At 56.0% G+C, this 22,090-nt stretch overlaps 1 protein-coding gene across 1 annotated transcript; it reads right to left on the bottom strand.

The window, feature by feature from the left end:
- Nucleotides 1-945: 945 nt before the first annotated feature.
- RND2 (Rho family GTPase 2) lies at nt 946-21,486 on the bottom strand. Its single transcript, XM_074849704.1, has 5 exons — nt 21,321-21,486; nt 21,136-21,223; nt 7,227-7,336; nt 3,291-3,425; nt 946-2,423 (listed from the first exon to the last, which is right to left on the bottom strand). Exons 1-5 carry the CDS (start codon nt 21,420-21,422, stop codon nt 2,175-2,177), a joined length of 684 nt encoding a protein of 227 aa, XP_074705805.1. The 5' UTR covers nt 21,423-21,486; the 3' UTR covers nt 946-2,174.
- Nucleotides 21,487-22,090: the final 604 nt, after the last annotated feature.

Raw genomic sequence — 22,090 nt, 5'->3', positions numbered from 1 at the left:
GCCTCTATTGGGCACAGCTCAGGTTTGGCAACTGCTACCCACTACAGGAGATTTGCTTACAGGGTGAGCTAAGAGTTAATGTAGAGCCTCTGGCAGTTTAAACTAATCAGTGGACAAGAAACTCCATTTTATAGAGACTGCCAGATTAAATTCAAAAGCCTAAAAGATGCTAGATGATAGAAAGAGAGGGATGTGCTTGCCAAATACTGCTGTGCTTACGCAGAAAGAAGGCAGACACAGTGATCGTATTACATGAGGATGATGAGAACAAATGCACACAGGGTAAGAGGACTTGGTAGTGACACTTGTGAGCCACTGGCTGCTGTTGTTCAGGCAGGGACATGGTTTTGTTCACTAATGTTTGCAAAGGCTCTGGGGACCCTGCAGAGTAAGAGAAAAGCATCGTGATGCTGAAGGCTGTTCTTGGCACAGAGCCTTGCTCAGTTCCTTTCCTCCCAGACTGCAGATGGGCATTTTCATGCTCTGGCAACCTGCACCCAGCACAACAGCATTCAGTCATTGCTTGAGCTTTTCTTGTGCTGGTAACTTGGCTGCTCCAATTCCCCAAATAGCCTTCACGATGCAGCTGAAGTCTAAGGCCTGGGTGGGAGAGTAGACACAAAATACTAAGTCAAAAGCTGTCTTCACTTGCAGCTGCTGACAGTGAGGACAGGGGCAGCTCATGTCAGCTCAGACTGGTGCCTTGGGCACAGACAACCTGCAAATGCTCCACCGTGTTTAAGGATTCAGGATGGAATGAGAGGTTATTCAAGGCAGGTGTTTCGGCTCCAAAATGAATACATGCAGCTAAGTCCTCTGCGTTTTTCACTCAAGTGTATTTCAAGAGCTAGAGAGATACATTAGGACACAAATAGAAGTTAGGCAGTAAGACATTTTGAGAGGATGCCTGGTTTGACTATTAAAAACGAACAGAGTCAAGCACTATGCATTTTCCAACAATGTTTATTTGTTTTCTGTAGCCCACTGACACAGCTGGATCTGGCAATGGAGCAGATTCTTTTTTCTTTAAAGTGTCTATGTGACATTAAGTCAAGGCTAACACTGTAGTCAAAGGCATTTAGAGAGGGCAGCAGCAGAAGCAATGAGAAGTGTTGGGAGGAGGCTGTACAGCAGGGCAAGAGGGGCAGGGAGCACCTTCCCTCCCACTGCCATGGTGGAGACAGGGTGCAGAGAGGCTTATAATCTTTTTGGTTATCTGTACCAGACAAACACAGCACCATGCAACACAATCAGCAGCTGGAAATGGGTGGAGAGGAGGATATGGATAGTTATTGCAGTCTGCTTTTTCAGAAGCTGTGTGCCTCGGAAACACAGCTGCCCGTGGCAGGGAGCAGTCTGATGAGTAACCAGGCTGTCACCAGCTGGGACACAACCTCCCAAGTGGCATTTGCTTGCTGAAGGGAACCACAATTCTCAGGATGCATCTACCAGGATAGACCTCTCCCTTGGAGCCAGATCCACTCTGCTGCATTTCAAATGGAGTTCAAGTATCTAAAATACCATGTAAAGAGCCACCTATGTATTTTCTTCTCAGGAGGTGAACTACCATGGTGTCTGGACAGGTTGAGGCTCCTTCCCAGGGTGCCTTCCCTCCCAGCTCTGGCCCAGACCTGCACCTTCCATGGCGATTTGCTGTCCAGCCCAGCTGAAGGCAGCACCACCTCAAACATAATTTCTCTTCTAAATGAAGATTGGTAGAATACCTTCTCCTGATCACACTCTGCTGCTAGCAACTACACCCACCTCCCGCCCTCCAGCCCAGGTCCCACAGAGCCCACTGCCCTGCGCTGTATGTGCTGTACAGCTGCACACAGGCACAGCGGCTGGGCCGTGGGTACGGGAAGGTGGCACACACACACAGGATCTCTCCCTTTTGCTTTGTTTCACCCAGTCACAGACCTTCCAGCACCTGAACGCTCCTCTGCCAAGTGGTTCCTTCACCCCAAGCAATCCGCAGCAGCTAACCCAGAAGTCTCCATGGTGGGGGGCAACTCGTGCACCCCGGTTTGCAGCTGAGACCTTTGCTCAGCCCTAGAGACTGAGAGAAAGGCTTTGGAAAGGCAGGCTGGCTCCTGCAGCCAGCACCATGCCCTTGTCTCAGCCAGTTACTGTACAAAATGGACAACACACACACATTATTTACAGCCTGTTTTTCACATGATGGAGCAGCTCTTGGCTCGGTCTTTCCTGATCTCTGTGTCATTCAGTAAGTCTGTCCTGCCAGGCATCTGTGATGCCCGCTTCAGTCCCCGTTTGGAGTTGCTGCGCTTCAAGTTCTTGTGCACCCTGTTGACCGAGGCAAGTGTGGTCACATGAAACACATCCCGTACACTGTTCTCCGAGACCTTGGAGGAGCACTCTGCGTAGGCCACCGCCCCAATCTGCCGTGCCAGCGCACTGCCCTGCAGTCCAGAGAGAGTGGGAGGAAGAGGGAAGAAGGTTAAGACACCAGTGCTCTGCAAGGAGCATCCTTTCACATCACCATCAGCCCTGCCTGTGCTGGCAGCCCTGTCAGAGCACCGTCTCTCTCACAACGTTTACTCATCACCTCTATAAACAAAGTGCAAGTGTCTATGAGAGCACCAGACGTGAGGATGGCCTCCCAAGCAGCCAGTGCTGCCAGGCGCGGGACCCTGAATCAGTTGCACTTTCTCACTGACGCAGTGCCACCCCTGCGGCCGAGGGCCTGGACAGCTCCTCTCACCGGGACAGTCATCTGGGACCTGCTCTGCACACACCAAGCCAGGCACAGAGCAACCCTGCACTGTGCCACTGAGATGGGACCCCTGGGCCGTCCCGGAGGGCCTGCTGGGTCCACTGGTGGCCACAGCAGCCTGGCAGCAGACCCTCAGACCCCCCAGCTGTGGCTTGTCCCCCCCGGCAGTGTTGCCCCAGCACAGAACCTGAGCTGGAGAGTCACTCGGAGCAGAAAGAGCTGCACTGAACTAGGAGATGCAGAAGCACAACACTCCCCTTTTTCCAGTCCAACTTGTCCAATCAGGATCTCCACCGCCTTTGAGGAAAGACTTTTGAGCTACTAACCAGGGGGCTGTTCAGCAGAGCATCAGGGCAAGGTCTGCCAGAGCTGGGGAAAAGAGTGCTGTAAGCATGAGCAGCTCGGAGTCTGTGAGCCAAGATCAAACCAGCTTCAGACCAAGACCTGGGCACAGCGGGTCACTTGCTGCTGAGCTTCCTTGTACTAGTAGGTGCTGCAGAGAAGCCCCCACATCACCTCCCCAAGCCCTGCAGGGACGGCTGCTGAAACACACCTGCTCGTGCGTCACAGGGATGAGGCGCTGCTTGGAAAGCTCCCGGAGCGTGTTTAGGTCTGTCCGCATGTCCAGCTTGCAGCCAACCAGCACAATCTTCGCGTTGGGGCAGAACTCCTGAGTCTCCCCTTGCCACTGGGGAGGAGACAAGAGGGAGAAGGTGCTCAGGGGCTGCTGGTGTATGAGACACTTCAAGAGGCCCAGTGGCACCTCCAGGTCAAGTTAATTTTGGCAGCAGGCAGCCTGCAAAAGGGTCAAGGCTGGGACAACAACGGCAATCCCAGGGTCTCAGCTCATCGCTCCCCTCTAACCAGGCCAAGAGTCCCATCCAGGACTCACTGGAGGCGGGGACAGGCCAGGAGAGTCACGTCATCAGTTCCGACCGGACAGCATCACCCAGCCAAACGCCTCCGTGCCTCACCACCTCGGCAGAGCCCACCAGGCTGGCCCACAGCTTCTCCTGCTCCCACCAGCAAGCAGCAGAGGAATGACGACTGCGGCGGTTCGGGGTCCCAGCACCTCCTGACCACCAGCACGCGCTGCCAAGCTGTCCTGGCCTGGACCAGTCAGGGTACCAGGATGGCTACTGGTAGCCACTGCAATGCCACTTTTAGCACTTTTAGGTCTCTTGCCTCAAACCTATGGAGCCCAGTGCCATTACCGAGGCTGGTTTTGGCCCTGCTGCAGCCTGTACACCCATATTTCAGGATGAGGGGAAGGGGCACGGGCAATGGTGGTCACCACGGTCAGCAGGGGCTCTCAGTGGCGACACAGGCCAGGAGCAGCTCTGGAGACTGTGCTGCAGACAGGAAACATGGGGACAGGCAGCTTTTGGTGTTCTGAATATAACATGAGGCTCAGATGGGATCAGGTTTGGAAAGCAGACTTCAGAGGCCAAAACCAGGGACTTTGGTGTGTGTGGCTTTTCCAAACAGGGGTCACAGCTGTTTAGAGACTGATTAGCTCATCAGGGCACTTTAAAGACTGCCACAGGCAAGGATGGGAACGCTCAGAGTGCCTCTCGGATAACCATATGCTCACTTGTTCCAGATATGCCCTGCAAACCTGTTTAAGCTGGAGTCCCCTGCACTAGGCCATGGGAGACCACTCGTGGGTATGACCATGGAAAATTAATGACCACACAGTCTGGGGCACAGATCTGGGACTCCGAAGGTCAGCCTCGCTGGACCTTTGATCCGTGGTCAGCAGGGAGCTCTTTGCACAACATACTCATCATTTGTTTATTATTGGGAGCCACATGTTAAAGACATTAAGATATTCAGAGCATAGCTGCAGCCAGGGAAATAAAGAATTGAAGGAATGGAAGGAGAAGGCCAGGGCAAGCATCCACCTCCTTTGCACTAACGGTCCCTTTCAGAGCTCCAAAAATTAATGCCCAATGTGCAGCTAAGTGTCCACAGCAGTAAATAAAACCATCACCTGTGACCTCCCCCAGGGGAGACCTGTACAGCCCCATCAGCATATCAACACCCTTGTTACTTATCTAGTGTTTCTGAAGTTGGAGGCAGATGATAAATAGAGATTACCCAGGCAAAGATGTCACTTGGAATTAGCAATTTCCTGCTACACTAACTGATGGTTAAGCGTATACCTTAGGCAATTAGAAGGGGAAAGAAAACCAAGCCCACAGCCCTGTTCTGGGAGACTTCTGGTGTCACAGCCACACAGCGTCAAGGGCTAACACACCCACCAGAGGATGACGATGCAGCTCTTTTGGAGCTGGAACTGAAACACCCTAATTTACCTGAAGGATGAAAAATCTCGAAGGGACTGAGCTATAGGGTCTGTTCTTACCAGGCAGAGGTCACGGCTATCTGTAATGACATAGGGCTCCCCTGCCTGTGGAGAGAGGTGCGACCCTCTTCTCACATGACTGATGTCTTGGGGAGCCTCAGATTTGCTCTGCTATCAAGAATTGTCAGAATGAAGGCACCACCCCACAAAAACCTGCTTTGTTTGAAACGAAGAGCTGCTTCTTTGCATTCTCTCAGATGGCTCCTTCCCTTCAACTGTACACGCTGTACAGGCAGTCCAGGCATCAGAAGGGCAGCAATAATAAAGATTTCCTTTGCTGCATTAGCATTTTTGCCTGAGGCTTGAATAGGGAGTGTTATTTTCCTTATTCGGCTGATATCAAAAGCTAAAACCCATTTCAACTTCATGGTGTCTTAGGAATTTTCCTCACCTCCATAGGCTGCAAGCCTGCACCAAAGGAAACAAGGCATCTACTTGGAGGCACTTAAGAAATCCCCTGTGATTTAAGGTTTATTTTAAGTCACCATATCAAAAAGACATTGCCTAACAGTACTCAAAGCATCTGCGAGGCTGCGCAGGGAAGACCGTGCATTGAGCAGTGCGGACTCACATGAAGAGTGTGCAGAGACATGTAAATAAATCCCAACCCCAGCTAATTATTGATGGGTTTGCATCTCATTAAGGTATAAGTGATTTGCTTGCATTATTATTCTGCTGACTCCCAAGCTGAGCAGAGAACTCTTCCAGTCCACATGAAACACGCCTCCCTCCACCCAGCACACTTGGTACCCGGGAGCTGCTTTAGAAATGAACACTGAGCCATTGACCAAGTTATATGAAGGGTCTTTGTCCCCTCACCAGGACACTTCTGAGACACAGACCCACTTCTCAGCCCTCCCAGCAGCTGAGTAAGAGGCACTTGCTTCAGCACGTTTGGCAAAATGTGGAGAGGCCAAGAGGGCAGCCAGTACAATGCGACTTGTTCAGACAGTGGCCAGTCCAGCCCTGGCAGCCTGGGGCTCACTGGGGAGAACAGCTCCGGGAATCACTGCTCTGCAGAGCTTTCCACGCCTCAGTGTCTCAAAGAGCTTCACAAACGAGATGCCAGCCGAGACTTGCCTCTGGGACAGGGTGCAGCCGCCAGTGAGCTCTGCAGCTCTGCTGCACGGCGGAGAGCTCCCTGAAACCACAGCTCCCTGAATTTCATGGGAGGAGGCAGGGAACGGCCAGGACCAAGGGATGTGAGTGGCCAGGAGGCCATTTAGCCTCTCCCCTGAGCAGCATCCTGAGTTGCTGGACTTCATGGCACCTCGGAGCAAAGCCTCACATGGGAACCTCTCCCTGGGTGCCACCCAGAGCGTGGTGTGCAGAGACCTGCTGGGCGGCCAGCCAGCGTGCTCCGAGCGAATCCCCAGCCTGGTGGGGCTCTCCAGGACCTGCCAGACCTGGCAGCTGGAAATACCTGCTTTGCTGAAAGGCACTGACCTGCAGGTAGAAAACTCTCGGCTGCTAACACAGAGCGTGGCCAGCCAGCTCTGCCAGGGCAGACGGTGTTCAGGGCCCTGCGTGCTATCCAGTCCACTGGCACTGTGCCATCTCGTTTTATTCATTCACAGGCTTAAAATTCAGTGCCACAGCTCATTATTCTTGTTGTCAAGCTATGGGGAACTGATTGCTGTCTTTCTTACTGTGCAGATGCTGAACTGAGAGGACAGCCAAAAAACTGAGCTCTCTACTTGCATGGAAACAGGCACCAGGGGCCCCTTCTCAACCACTGCAAGCAATCCACAGCACACTCCCTGGTGGTTACGCTAACGAGAGATGCACAATGCTGTCCAAGGTCGTAACGAAAAATAGAAGAAATGCCCTACATTTCTCTCTCTCCCCACATTTGTATGTGTGCATACACACAGTCTCCCCACACATGCTGCAAGCTACCATGAGCTACACCATTCACTGGGCTCCTTTCAAATGGAAATATCTTGCTTTCTGCACAGACCACATAGGGATCCGCAGCAGCCGACCACCCTCACCTGACCACGAAAACTCCAGCCAAGGCTTGGCCACAGGGTTTCAGCCCTGGTGACAGCCCCAGGGAGGAGGGGCCCCAGGGCGACTGCAGAGGACCCACCACACCACCGCAACGCCCCGGGCACTCACCTTCTTGAGCACACTGTCCAGGGTCTCAGGGCGGCTGATGTCAAAGCAGATGAGCACAGCATCTGAGTCTGGGTAGGCCAAGGGACGGACATTATCATAATACGCTGATCCTGCAGAGAGGGGTGGGGGGAGAGTGGTGAGCAGAAAGTCTCATCCCACTGACTCATTACCTGAAGGGGCAGGCTAGGAGCCCCAGTCCTCTCTGCCAGGCAAGGAGATCTTTAATTCCAGTAAGAACTGGAGACATTGCAACGTGATGCAAACTGTTCTGTCTGAGATAAGGGATGTTGGCCCAAGCTTCTGACCAGTGACCAGACACCATCAGATTTCAGCACAGTTTGGTTTGCAGAGGATCTGGTCCCTCTGTTTAGGGGTGGAAGTCAGAGGTTTTGTCCCTGTGCTCTTACATTTATCCCTTTGCAGAGTGGAAATAAATGCAAGTTTTGTATCCCTCTCCCTCCCTAGTAAGCATCTGGCAAGTAAGAGGCGGTGGAGCTGTGCTGCCAGGGCACGCTGGCTCACTGCAGAGAAAGGAGCTTGGCAGGACTGTGATGCTGTGGAGCAGCACATGCCTCTCTCCACCACTTGCGTATGTGTCCTGTTACTTGTCATGCAGTTGCTGTACCACTAATGGTGGAAAGGTGTGGCTGAGAGAAGACAGGGAATGCTGCTGCTGGTTTTCATCCTCTCTTGCTATCTTTACACAGGAGATCTTGCTCACACAGATTGTGAGAATTTAAGACAGGTAAAAAAAGAATTGCCTTTTCATCTGGGTTTGTGCTGGAAAAAGCCAGACAGATGCTTTTTGGCACACAAAAGATGTGACAGGATTTGGTGAACAAGCTATAAATTGGAGGGGATGATTCTGTATTCTGCAGAATTTCTCTGTGCAGGCAGAGAGCCTAGCCTGAATCCTGCACAGCTTCTGCCACACACACACACACATGCACACACACCTCCGATGCAAATTTCAGGCATTAAAGTCATTGTCCCACAATGTTTTTATTTGAAGTGTGTTCTGTGCGTGATTGTAGATGCCTCAGTAAACGGTAACGGAGCAATCCGCTCATCGCTACTTTAAAACACTGTTTTGGTTTTATATTTGGCTCTACAATGGCTTAAACTTCCTGGAGGGATGAGAAGCAGATGTTTATTTATGAAAAGGGGAAGCAGAGACACCAGAGTCCTTGTTGAATCCATCTCCTCCGAAAGAAGGATCGCCCACCCCAGGGCCGAGGAAACCGGATGCGCTTCCTGCCCTGGCCCCTCGGGACGCCTGGACCCGGCACTTTCCCACCCCGGAGGAGGGTGGAGCACCCAGCCCGGGTGTCAGGTGGCTCCTTGATGAAGTTCAGCACCTGATGAATTATGGATGATGGTGGCTTGTGTTTCCGGAAGGATGGGAATCTGCCTGGGGTAAGCGCAGAGGAGAATAGGCTGATTCTCTGCAGGGGCTCTGACCCTGGCTCTTGCCTGCAATGGGGCTCACAACCGACGTACGAAGTACGGCACGGAGGGAGGTACAGCGTACGAAGTACGACACGGAGGGAGGTACAGCCCCTCCAGCACAGCTCTGCACACCAGGTGCTTTGCAAACACCCCAGATCCCTCTGCAAGACTCAGCCAGGAGAGCAGACCTGGCCACGACAGCTCCTTCCTCTGCCCAGAGCCCACCCGGGGCAGGCCAGGCGCCCACGTGCGTTGTCTTCCCCAAACCTGCCCAGCTCCAGAGACTGGCCACCCCCCCCCCCGCAACACCAGCTCACAGCAAGATGCCAACAGCAGCCACCACGGGGGCCTCCACAGCCCAGAGCTCAGGGCGTGCTCCAACCCGCGCAGCCCCGGCTGTGCCCATGCAGCCCCCACCGCCCTCACGGAGCCTGGGGCCAGCACCCTGGGATTCGACATGCACATGGATTCACAGCAAAACCAGCTACAGGTATCTCCAGCTCTCAGACCCAGCCATGCTGCTGCCAGTCCCAGGCACCTGCACCCCCGCTCCCACCACTGAGAGAAGCTGCAGCCTCGGTCTCTGCTCCTGCAAAGTCACTGGGAAGAGATTGGGATCCCGCACAGAAGAAACAGACCCTGATCTCTGCAGAGGCCAGCTCTCTTCCTAGAGGGAAAGTCATGTTCCCTGCATGGAAATGAGCCAGTCCCTGTGGTGCCTTGGTCAGCTCGGGGGACAGGGGCTGCAGGCTGGTGCACAAGGCGGCACAGTAAGCCAGGGCAACCCGCTGTTGAGGCGTGGAGATTTCTGACCTTGGTCCAGGCTCAAGCTGCTGCAGTTCACGACTGGCAGAGCTGGCACTAGCGAACCCTCCCTCCTGTGCTCCTGCAGTGCAGCAAGGTGACCCAGTTCCGCTAAGGACCAGGCTGCTTTCCAAGGCAGCACCAAGCTCAGTAGCACTGAGCTCCCCTTTGAACAGAGTTTTCAGTCTGGTGTGAGTTTACCGATGGGATGTGAGCTCCAGCACTGATCTGCATGCTTGGATTTGCTGGGTCCTTTAACTGAGCCGCATTCGCTCCCCCACACGCATCAGGGCGTCTGCCTCCAGACTGGGGCCCCAGCACACACTGGAGAAAAGCGTTCCCACACACATCCTCTCCCTGCAGGTCCTCAGCTTTACATAAACACTGCAGATAAATCTGCCCTCTCCCAGCCCAGGAACGCTCCTTTTGTAAAGGTGGTTTTTGGCTCCATTCAGCACAGACATTGCCACAGCAAACCGTATCATAGCAACCCGCTGCTCCCCGCAGCAGCCAGTGCTGCGGAGCACGGCCCCTCAGTTATCCTGCAGAACCTCCACCATCCCCAAGCACGGCCCCTCCGTTATCCTGCAGAACCTCCACCATCCCCAAGCACGGCCCCTCCGTTATCCTGCAGAACCTCCACCATCCCTGAGTATGGCCCCTCCGTTACCCTGCAGAACCTCCACCATCCCCGAGCACGGCCCCTCCGTTATCCTGCAGAACCTCCACCATCCCCACCGCCGTGCCAGGATTCGTGCTCTCACCACCCGGGACCACAGGAGCGAAGATCCCTGTGCTGGCGGGAAGAGCTGAGGGAAGGGATGCACTAGGTCACGAACTTAATTTGCTTAATGAGATCAAAATGGCCTTTGCATTCATTAACTTTCTGCTCCAACTCTCACGAGCAGGAGCAGCCGCTGGCACCTTCGCTGGCAGCTCCGCTCCCCAGACACTGCAGCAGCGGGTAACAGCCCGCGCTCCGGCCTCGGCTGCGGAAGCCTCTGCCCCGTCCCAGGGCCCGGACGGAGAGGGCAGGGGAGCTGCGGTAACAGCCCGTGCTCCAGCCCTAGGTCAGCTCCGGCTTTCTTTAGAGAGGTCTCTACTGAATCAGGAAATGCTGTTTGGGGGATGATTATTCTACTTTTTGCATCTCTTGCTTTTTCATTGACTACCAATTAAAAAAACCCACAAACCCTAAAGCCTCAAGCTCCCCCAACCCCAGGTCTTCAGCTTCATCGATTCTGAGCACTTGACACCTTTCAGATACTCCAGCAAGACACCCCAGAGACCCACAGTCTGACACGTCCGAACACACGTGCACCAAGGCCCGTGTCTGCAGACCCAGCCTTCCTTTGCTGCATGAGTCATTCTCCCACTTGGCACCCAGGTTTGCAAGAAACAGGACCTATGTGCATCTGTTTGTGATTAAAGAGAGAAAATTGGAGCAAGCCAAAAACCAGCTTAAAAATAAAATCCATGCGGTTGTTGTCTGCAATTCAGGGGCGGATACAGCCATGAGTAGCTCTTCTTTCATATCAGCCAGCAGCCCCTCGAAATGCCTGGCACTGTGACTCAGAGATGCCCCTCTCAGGCAGGGGGCTGAAATGTGCAGTTTCATCTATACCAACATAGTGTTAATCTTCATTTGTTCCTTATTAGCTGTTCTGAGAGATAATGAGCCTCTGCACACGGGCACCCTCCCTCCAACAACAGCACATTACAAACCAGGAAAGCACATACGCATGCAGAGCCATGATCTGCTCTGCAAGGGGCTCCCGCAACCCCAGCCAGCTCTGGCTTGAAACAGAGACGAGCACTGCCAAGACTTAAATTTTTCAGCATTGCACTTGTCTCAGAGGGCTCGCTGTAAACTCTCCCCACAGAGCCAGCAACGCTGCGGCGCATGCTGCTTTCTGCAGGGACAGCCAAGAACATCCTTCACAGAATGAAGCAGAAATTCATCCCAGCTTTCTGGAGCGCTGCATCCACAAGCCCAAAGAGCTTCGGGTTACCTCCCCGCCCAGTGGTGCCAGACAAGCAGCAGCCTTCAGAGACTGCAGACGATCTCCTCTCTGCTAGACAAATCCCACCGCCGGTTCAGCCAAGCATTTGTCCGGTGGACAACGCTGTCAGAACAGGACCAAGGCGCAGCTGTCTCCGCATCCTCTCCCTGTGCATGGCTCGCAGCCAGCATCGGACACGAGGAGACCATCCCCTCCGCTGCCCTGGGTCCAAACCGTCCCTCACCAAGCCCCACCAGCGCGTGGCCCTCCGGCGCTTCCCGAGACGGGGGCTCAGACCCTTGGAGCTGCTGTGCACCAGCACACGTGCTCAGCATTTCCTGAGGTCAAGCAGGGCTTTCTGGAGCTAAACTCACAGCTCCAAGCGGCCTTTTGTTGCAAAGAAATTCATCAGAGCAACTGCTGACTAGAGGCCAGGCCTGCGCGCGGGGGCACGGCTCCGAGCCCCTTCCCACTCCCCGGCTCCGCGCCGCAGGCGGGTGTGCGAGCAGGATGTCACGCTCCATCACCGCGTGCGCTCCCCCGCCAGCGCTCCGGCCCGGCTGAGACTAGAGGAGTGTGACGGCTTTCAGGATGAGTCGTTCCTCTGCTAGGGCAGATGATGATGAAGGTGTTAATAATAATAATAATAATGTAATTTATTTGTATTACACCTTTAAGATGGAAAATGAAATCTCTGTACAATTGGCAGATGGTGAACAACCCCACCAGCTGCTCCCAGATCAGACCATGGCAGTGCCGAAAGCTGTGGGGAAACGAGATGGCAACAGCCAGGGCCGAGCCGGGGGGTGCCCCCCACCCTCAGCCCCATCCTGCCCCACCGGGGGGCCAAGCTCCGGGGCTCAGGGCTCTCCCGGTGCCCGCAGCTATTTGCATGAGAAAGGCACCCAGCCCTGCAACAGCCCGGCCATTGTCTCCTCCCAGGGCCCACCGAGGTGAAGACATAAAAACGCTGGGTTGAAAACCTGGCCGAGAATGAAAGGCCCGAGGTGGCAGCTGTCCCAGACACCCCGGTGCAGCGGCGAGGCCAGTCCCCATGGTGAGCCCGCAAAAATCTCGGCTGCTTTTCTGAGACATCCAGGACACTCCAGAGCTGCCATTTCCTCTGCAGATACAAAAAGAGGGCACGGAGTCACCCTGAAATATTTCCCACTGTTAGAAAAGGGGAAATCAGCCCAGAGAAACAATGGCAGAGTTTACGGCGGAGGGCGATGAGGAATTCAGCCGCAGGGAACGCTGGAGAGCAGCAGTTAAACAGCCCCAAAGGTCGTGCCCAGTCCCTCCATCTGACTGGGGCAGACTAAGAAGGAAACTTTTCTTCCGCAGTCCTTTTACTCAACACAGCTCGGCCACAGAGCAGCGTGTCCGGCACTGGGAATGGGCAGGTCATGGGCCAGGCCCGGGAGCTCCCCGACTGAGCTCACGACCAGCCCAGGTCTCTGCTCCAGAGGACGAAGCACCTGCGCTGACACACTGCTCATGTTCACCGCCAGCCGCCGTGCCCACGGCCACCTCCACCCCCTGCGTGGTCGCAGCAGCCTCCCGGGGGGGTCCTGGGGGTGCATCCTGCTGGCCAGACCCCCCAAGACATCTCCTCCTGCGAGGCGCCGGTGGGAGCCAGGGAGCTGGGCCCCCCCGAGCCCAGGAACAGGCGTTGCCAACAAAGGGCTTCTCAGAGACGATCTCGCACTTAGGAGGAACCACGAGCACAGTAAACTGCAGACGCAGGTCCCTGCCTTGAAGGTTTTAGTTGCCTTTATAGAAAGGCAGAAGGCAACGTTTGAAGAGCAATAGCTCAGCGTGCCTGGCACAGGACAGACCAGAATATGCAAATGCCCTCCTCATTGCCTGTATCCTAAGTGCTGACCAGCTTCATAAACAGGAGACCAGGAAACGAGCCACTGCAGCCTCCCAGACTGCAATAGCTGCACATCAGGGAGACAATGATCTGAACCATCACGAGTTCAGAGGCTGACTTCATCCTCCCAGCGTGAAATCAGACCCTCTCTCCTGAAAGAAAATCAGAGGATTTTTTTGTTTGAAGATTGATAAACCACAGCAATATTCCCAAGTACCCTGCAGGTCCCCGCTCAGCTGGGGCTCAGAGACAGGTTAAGGATCCCTGACCCTGCCTGGCTGATTATTGTCTGGAAGGGGAGGATAATGCAGATCCCACTGATACAAAAAACATGCTTCTGACACTAATACAGTGCTCATTAGCGTCCAGCCCAGAGAGTGACAAGTGGCAGAGACAGGAATTAAAGCACTGGTGACAGACTCGGAGATACTGGTAACGATGAGCTCTGGCAGTACCATGGTCTGAAGCCCAGACCCGACAACTCCAGGGTCACAATTATGAAAGAAGCAGCAATTAGTGACATTAGAGGTTAAAGTGAGTGGCACTAAGAGCAAAGCAGACCTGGTGAAATATTCAAACTGAGCCGCCATCGTGCCAAGTTCCGCTCCGCAGCAGAGCTGGCTGTCAGCACGCGAAATGCTGGGCTGGTAAAGACGCGCTGTCGTCCCTGCCAGCACCATGGGCCCTACACTGCTCAGGGTCCCCTGGCTCTGCCCCAGCGACAACACAACCCGGCAAAGGCTGCGGCTTCCCTCGAGGCCACCCCCGCCACAGCCCCAGGGGCAGAGCTTTCACCAGCGCAGCCCCTCCAATGGCAGGCTTTGGGCAAGCGGCGATCCCGCCACCCTCCCAGGCGGGGCCTCGGGAAGGTTTGACCCAAGTGAGGGTCACAATTTGCTCTTCAGAAGTTCGGGTATGACAGCCTCACGATGGGGAGGGCCCCAACTCTCAAGACCCTGATGGCCAGCAAGGTCAGGGTCAGAGAGTTGACTTGACAGGACACAAAGCCCTGCCTGCCAGAGAGAAAGTGGGTGAAACAAGGAGAAACGAGGACCCCCCCGAAGCTGGAGGGAGGCAGGAAGCAGCGGAGGAACTGCCAGCCACTACTGCAACCACCCCTTGTCCAGCCCTCTGAGGGACGCTGAACTTTGTCCCCAGGACTTCTACAAGTTTCTCTCATGCCTGGATCATGATGTTTCTCTTGTGTGTGCAACATCACTGCAAACGCCTGAAGTGTAGGGAAGGAGTAAACCATTCCATGATATGGAACAAGCAACCGTCTGGAAAGTGCATGACAGAAACAACAGCTAGTCAGCTTGGACGATTAACCTCTGCTCCTAATTCTTATGGTGCATGGACAAAAACGAGTAAAGTACTAAACAGTCCAGCTGACATACCTTCAGGACAGACATCATCAGGATTAAGAGAATGGTATTTGCACGGGCTGAGGTGGCATTTCTGGGCCCCTCTCCAGATCTTATTACTGGAAACCTGTCACTCGGGAGGAGGCTGTTCTGCTGGATTTACCAGCAGAGGAATCCCCAGCTCAGGCAGGCACAGGGTGCTTCTGCCTCATCCCAACCCTGTGCCCCATCTCACACATGCAGCTCACAGAGGTTCAGAGGAGCTTGCTCAGATGCAAACCTCACTCTGCAATTAGGAGGCAGCTCTGGAAGCTCCTTGTCAAAGTCCCTGCTGGCATCTCTGGGGCAGCAGCACTGAGTGTCTGGGGCGGGAGGGCTGCAGAGGCCGTAGCTCATTCAGGCTCCTCCCTCACAAGCACACTGGAAATCACACCTATGGCTCTGGCAAGGGAGACAAATGGGAGCCAGAAGTCCCTTCCTGGCACTCTTGCCACATCACAAGGGCCACAACCTGCCTGTCATCCCTTCTATGGGGTACAAGGACTAGGAGTGGCAACAGATTCCCACAGCACAACCAGCACACGCTCTGGCTTTGGGGAACGAACACAATTATCTTTATGCAATGTTGCACATTTCAGGTTTGCTGTGCATAAGCAGCAGATCCCTCCCTGACTGCTTGACTACCAGATAAGGTTCCTCCCCACAGGGAAGGCTGGGCCTGTACACTTGTGAAGCTTAATCAAGTGATTTGATTTTATCTTCAGAATCTGGTGCAAAAGGAAAGCTGCATCCATGTCCTCACCGCGCATACGGGGCCCGGGGCACAGGCTGACCGGCTCCTTCAGAGCCAACCCTCCCGCAGAGCCTCCTGCCGTCCCCATCAGCCATCCCAGGCAGTTTGGTGGGGCGAGAGGGGCACCCTGAGCACCACCCCGGGTGAGGGCTATTAGAAAGGCAAGCCACCACAGGCAGAGGATGGGGTGTGACTGCCCTGCTCCAGGGAGTTTCTGCAGGTCTGTTTACGTGACCGCCTCGACAGGAAGCTTCCACTTGCCCTAAACGTGGGTTAAATCGGCATTAAAGCAGGATCAGGAGGTGCCAGGGAGCAGCCAGACTGACAGAAGAAACGGGGAGAGCAGAGCGGTGCTGTCCTGCCCCCAGGAGAGAGCGGGTCACGTCCGTGCTGGGGGAAGGGGTCTGCGTCAGGGCCGGGAACAAACCCGCCCCACAGAAAGCCCTTCCTTGCCTACAAGGTCGCAGCAGCCAACAGGGCCGGCTGGTTGTTGCCAACGTCACCGTTCCTGCCCGGCACCCCCGTGACTCCCAGGACACCCCACAGCCCCGCAGAGGCTGAGCCGCCGGGTCCACAGGGGAAAGGACAGATGCTGCTGCGGGGAGGGGCAGGAGAAGCAGCCTCCACCCCTGAGCCACACAGCATCACAACACCCCTACACCGTGCCCAGCCCAGCGAGACGCTCCTTGGGGGACTGTCATGTCATGTCATGTCTTCTCAGGTCCATCCTCCACCCACTCCAGCACAAGCATTTCTGCTGATGTTTCTGCTGCAACTCTTTAAACTTCTGTCTGACTGGTTACTGACCTGCCTGAGAATGTGACCCAGCTGCACGTATTTTTAGGCTTAACTACGTATTTGTGCTGAGGCAAAACACAAGTATGCTGGTCTCAGGCTCCCAGCCTCAACAGGGAGCATGGGAGGAGTATTTTGGTATGAAAGGGCAGCTCCACATTTTTTCTCTGCCTCAGAGTGCAAGTGGCATTGAACTCTTCCCAAGACAGAACTTGCTCTTGCACTTTGGAAGAGGCAGCCATGGCAATCCTGGAGCCGCACGCTGGGAATCCAGGCACAGACAGCCTCAGCATCCATGGAGATGCCACCACTAAACCCGGCCCCTTTCAGCTCTCCAATCTCATCAACATTCCTCTGTAGTTCCCCTAAAGAAGGATCTGTTATCGCAGCCTGTAGGTTCCCACACAGGCCATACCAAGGCAGACTGTTTGCTGAGTACAGGCAAAGAGGGAGGCGGAGGGGGATTTGCAACTCACAATGTTATTCTTGTCTTGAAAGCACATCTGCTTAAGAGACAGAAGCCCCAGCGAAGGACTGGCAGCCGTGCAACTCCCCTCTTGCGAGCTGCAGCCCAGAGCGGGGCGAAGCGGCGCTGCGGGACCCACAGGCACTGATCTTCGCAGCGTCGCAGGTTGTGGCAGACACGGCGGCTCTCAGCAGCAGGGCATCCCGCTGGCCCACAACGGACAGGAGAGTCCTCTGCAGCAGCCCTCCAAGATGACAGTGATCATGCGCAACACACAGTGCCAGGCCTGGGCCTCCCCCCCAGCCACTGGCACAGATGTCCCCACCAGAAACAGGCAGCTCTGCTCTGCTCCCGGGTCTGCACCAGCGGGTCACCGAGCCACAGGCCACATGGCTGCTCTGCCCGCGCCGAGGGGCCACAGAGACAGCAGGCAGGCAGAGCCTCCCGGCGTAAGGGTGTGTGAACCAAACTCAAAGAGCTGAGCCCAGGCTGGCGTGCACAGAGTAGCTTCCTCCCTATTACTACTGGAAACAAAACCAAAAACCCAGGTGGAGGGCGAAGCCTCAGACCTGCCAGCACTGAGCCCGTCTCTCCCCCGGCCAGTGCCCAGCGCCAGGGAAGGGACTCTGCGGGGTCACCGGGTGGGCAGTGAGGGGTGGGCAGCGGGTCCTGGCGATGCCCACATCACCGCAGGAACGCACCGAGAGCCGGTCCCCAAGGAGGAACCAGAACCTGAGCATGGCAGCGGCTCCACTCCAGGCACGAGACCTCCCAGAGCGGGACAGACCCACGGACACTCCCTGATCCCACAGGGAAGGCAGCTGTCGCATCGCCCAGGAAAACCCACCTGCCCGGTGCACACCCAGTGGGAACCACACTCCCCTTCACACCTCTGAAGCACGGAAGTGAAACTCGCCCCCTCTTTGCAAAGCGTTGCTAGTGATCACAACAACACCCGCCCTCCCTCCACCTGGCTGCCAGGAAGAAAGCTCTTCCCGACAGGTCTGGGGCACCGGCACTGCAGGTCTGGGAGTCGCCCAGCCCTTCGGGAGCAGGGCTCCCAAGCCACCAGGCATCCCGTCGAACTGGAGTTTCCCCCTGCCACAAGATCCTGGCGCCATGCAGGGGAGTTGTTCCTGTGCCGAGCACATTCGGCCAACAGGCAGCAAAAAAAGAATCTGCCAGAATGAGAGCAGGAGGAGCAGCAAAGCACCATGTGCTCCATAAGACTCATGAGCAGAGGTGCCAGGGCATGGCAGCCCACTGGAGCCAGAGCCCTGTCCACCCAGGACAGCTCCGCACCCCTTCCCTCACACACAAAGATGTCAAACTGCTTTTTAACGGGGGCTTTAGAAAACAGCATGTGGCACAGGCTTTCATGGGGACGGAAGGGATGGGACATCCCACCCCTGCTGTGCTGTGAAATGGCACCTGAAGCAATTTCACTCTCATGGTGTGCCAGAGGTGGGACTAACCGAAACAGAAACAAACGTGACATGCACCCCGGCACAGGGGTCAAGTTCAACCTTGGTTCACTTTTCTCTCTGGTAGGCTCCTAAGGCACTTCAGATGGTGCAGAGTCCTCGCATTTGCCCTGAGTGGCACAGATTTCATCCTCGTGAAGGATTATCAGTGCTGGAAACTCTCCAGAGTCACCCTCCAACCTCAGAAAAACTAATCAATGGACAAAGGGTTAAAAGACATTTAAAGGAAATCAGAAGCCTCAATACAATTTGGGAGCCATTCCGCTCTCCATCACTTCTGTCCACTCTATGGCAATATTTCTCTAACTAGATTTACTGCCTGCCCGCCAGCTGCTAATGTTGTAGCCTGCATTTGCCACTTAGCAAGAGGGGCAAATTCAGCCTGAAAGGCTGCATTTTCCAACACACTTGTACCAGCCGGTACTACAAGCCCCAGGGAGCATCCCAGTCTGCACAGAGATTACCAGCGGGACTTCCAAGCGGCCAGGTAGGCTGCGGCTGCGCTCGGTCAGCAGAAAGGGAGTTTTCCAGGCAGGCTGCTCTTGCCCCACACCTGCTGCTGGATGAGGCTCAGCTCACCCTGTGCAGCTTCCAGAGCCTCCGACCACTTTCACCACTAACTACGGGGCAGGGGGGAATTGGGAAGGAAAAAAAAAAAAAAAAAAAATCAGCAGTCAGCTTCTCTGCCCAGGTCTCTCTTTTGATTTCTGGAGGAGACCTTCAGTTCCAATTACTTGTCAAAGAGATGGCAAGTGTCTAAAATATAAAGGGCGCTCTTGACAGGAGCGGAGCAGTTTCCCAGCACCTCCCTTCCCGCTCTTGCTGGGATGGAATTTATCGTGAACAATAAGCCCCTGCGTGCGAAGCTGCTTAAAAGAGACAGGAGGTAGCACAGAGACAAGGGAAAGTGCGCCCCAGTGCCTGTCCTTCTGCATGAGGAGGGCAATTAGCCACTCTCAATCCCTTCAGCTCAGCTTCTTTTACTGTGCAAAACTTCTTTTACCAAAGCTCCTGTTTACAACTCCCAAGGGTAGTGGAAATTCAACAGCAGCTTGCAGCCCACAGCTAACATTTATCAGCTTGATTCCTAGAGAAAATGCTGTGCATTGCTTTGCAGGACTGTTTATTGAAGAACTAGCTCCTGTGTATTTCAAATCAAAGCTGCAACAGAAGGGAATGTATCTGAAAAACTATGTAGCAAATATCTACAACAAAGCTGTTAAAAGGTCTTACATTTTTCATAAGGAGAAAGGAGAAAGAATCAAAGTCCATTTGCTCTTGGCTATAGAGATAAATATGAGACAAACTTCTATCTTTTGTTGGAAAGGGTAAAAATGAATGTGTGACAGCATCAGATGCAGGCATCAGATACATATACACAGCTTTAAAGACCTTCTATTGTGTCCTTTTCTTTTAACATTTGTAAGATCAAAGACAAACATTCTGGAGAATTCCTAAAAAGCAGACAATGCATCAAGTGTGCTTCCGCACCCTCAAAAGGTGAAGTTTCTCCTGTCACATAGAGACACTCGGCACAAAGCCATTCAGTGCCTAACGAAGATACCCCACCCAGTCCCCTCTCACAGGCCGCACAAGTCCACGCCCTGGGAACCCCCCCAGCCACGGGGTGATCCAGCTGCGGGTGCAGGCACACGCAGGGTCCGCCACCCCTCGCTCCCGGCGCACCCCAGCCCGGACTCACCCCGTCGGAGCAGCTCCAGGGAACCCTCTGCAGGGGAGGCCCCGGGTCGGCCAGGACGGCTTCGCTGCCCTCGTGCCTGAGGGGCTTCACGCAGACACGTCAGCCCAGCGCCGTCCACCAAGCACTGGCTCCCACCTGGCAGCCACCATTCCGTGCTTCCAGCACAGCTCCAGGCAAGCGCGGAGCCAGCGCCTCATCCCGGCTCCAGGAGCTGCCCTGGGAGCCGGCATCCTTGCAGGCAAAGCAAGAGACCCTTTTTGTCTCAGGGAGTGAAAAACAGCAAAGGTGAGGCCTCCTGAGTCAGGAAGCTCCAGAGCAGACTCAGCCAACACATTTCACATGTTAGAGCTAGTCCAAGACTCAGTAAAGCCACTGCTCTAGGTAGAGCTGTGCTGATCTTACACCTATGATGGATGTAAAAGGAATTAGAGTGTGCAAGAGCAAAGAAAGTCCTAAATCGCGTTTTAATTTACTACTGCTCTTGGACACCGAGAGGACTTCATTTGTCATAAGGACTCCAGAAATTACAGGGAAAGCGCATCAGCCTGTGATGTACGTACACCAGAGCAGAGCGCTCGGCCGCGCCATGTGTGCACAGACTCCAAAAAGGTTGTCAGAGGTAAATCAAAAGGTGCGCATTAACTTCGCTGGATGCCAATATTTTTATTAGCTCTGCATCAAGCACTTCCCTTGCCTGCACAGAACGACAGCGTGAAGTTTGGGAAGGGTCCCGGTGCGCTGGGACAGCTGTGCCCACGGATTCCTGCAGAATCACAACTGAGGACACAAAGAGGCAAAACCGAACCAAAAAAACCCACCGCAGAGAACCCCAGACGCTCCGTCGCGGAGCGCGATGAAAGGACAGCGCATTCCTCTCCAGGGCGAGCTCTCCCTCCTCAAGCTGCGCCCCGCTGCTTCCCCGGCGCCGCCCCCGCACCCCGGAGCCGGGTGGGCCGTTACCGGGCTGCCCCGGGCACCGGCACGGCCGGGGCCGCCCTGCCAGCGCCCGAAGGCAGCGGAGCCGCAGCGGGAGCCTGCGGAAGGGCCCGGAGCGGCGGGGGGGCTGCCCGGGGAGCTGGCAGGAGCCGGGGCGCAGCCTCCGAGGAAGGGGAGACCCTCGGCCGGAGGGACGAGCCCAGCGCCGCCGCCCCCCCCGCGCAACCCCCGGCCCACCTGAGGTGTCCCACATGTTGAGCTCGGTGCGCTGCTTGTCGATCTCGAAGCTGGCCGTGTAGTTCTCGAAGACGGTGGGCACGTAGCTCTGGGGGGACGGAAGGGAGAGCAGAGGTGAGCCCAGCCCAGCCCAGCCCCGCCGAGCCGAGCCCAGCCGAGCCCGGCCCCGCCGCCCCCCGCCGCACCTCGGGGTAGCAGTCCTTGGCGAAGACGTGCAGCAGCGCGGTCTTGCCGCACTGCGTGTCCCCCACCACCACGATCTTGCAGCGCGCCAGGTGCCCCTCCATGGTGCGGGGCCGCGCCGCCCGCGCCGCCGCTTTACCGGGACGGCCCCGGCCTGGCCGCGCCCCCGGCCCCGACGGCACCAACCAGGCGCGGGGCGTAGCCGGCGCTGGGCTGGGCCGCGGCCCCGGGAGCCGCCCCCCCCACCGCCCCACCGCCCGCCCCCGGCGCGTCCCCCCGGCGGCAGCCGCGGCTCGTCGCGGCCCCCCCCGGGACGGGGCGGGGACCGGAGCGGGGCCTCGACCGGGACCGGGAACGGCCGCGACCCCGCGGGGGCGGACACCGCCCGCCCGCCCCCCGGCACCTCCCACCGCATCGCGGCGAGCGGGCCCGGCCCGGAGGCCCGGGGTGGCCGGAGCCCGCACCCGGCCGGTCCCCCCCAGCGCCGCGCTGCCTGGGGGTGCGGGGCTCCGCTCCGGAGCGGCCGCAGCGACCGCGACCACGACCCGCGGCGCTGCCCCTCCCCGCGCCGGAGGTGCCCCCGGCCCTGGCTCTGCGGCAGGAGCGGGGCTGTTCCCCGGGGAATTCGGCGGAAAGGGGCACACCCGGTATTTTGGGCAGCTCTACGCCCGTTTGAAAAATCCCGCATCTCTGGTGTCCGCAGCTGCGTTGCTCTAGCGAGGGCAGGAGACTTTTGTCCAGGCCGCCTTCTGCAAAGGGGGCAGCAATTTCT

Source organism: Strix aluco, chromosome 24, assembly GCF_031877795.1.
Source record: "Strix aluco isolate bStrAlu1 chromosome 24, bStrAlu1.hap1, whole genome shotgun sequence".
Taxonomy (NCBI): domain Eukaryota; kingdom Metazoa; phylum Chordata; class Aves; order Strigiformes; family Strigidae; genus Strix; species Strix aluco.
The sequence above is the reverse complement of the archived record's forward strand: the minus strand, read 5'-3'. Positions and strand labels throughout refer to the sequence as shown.

What these genes read in the sequence shown, in the direction of transcription:
- RND2 (XM_074849704.1), bottom strand. Translation starts at nt 21,422, where the DNA reads ATGGAGGGGCACCTGGCGCGCTGCAAGATCGTGGTGGTGGGGGACACG. An exon ending in CCAAGGACTGCTACCCCGAG is followed by an intron (nt 21,224 to 21,320) that starts GTGCGGCGGGGG and finishes CCGTCCCCCCAG; the next exon opens with AGCTACGTGCCCACCGTCTT. An exon ending in TCCCTGTGACGCACGAGCAG is followed by an intron (nt 2,424 to 3,290) that starts GTGTGTTTCAGC and finishes TCTGGACTGCAG; the next exon opens with GGCAGTGCGCTGGCACGGCA.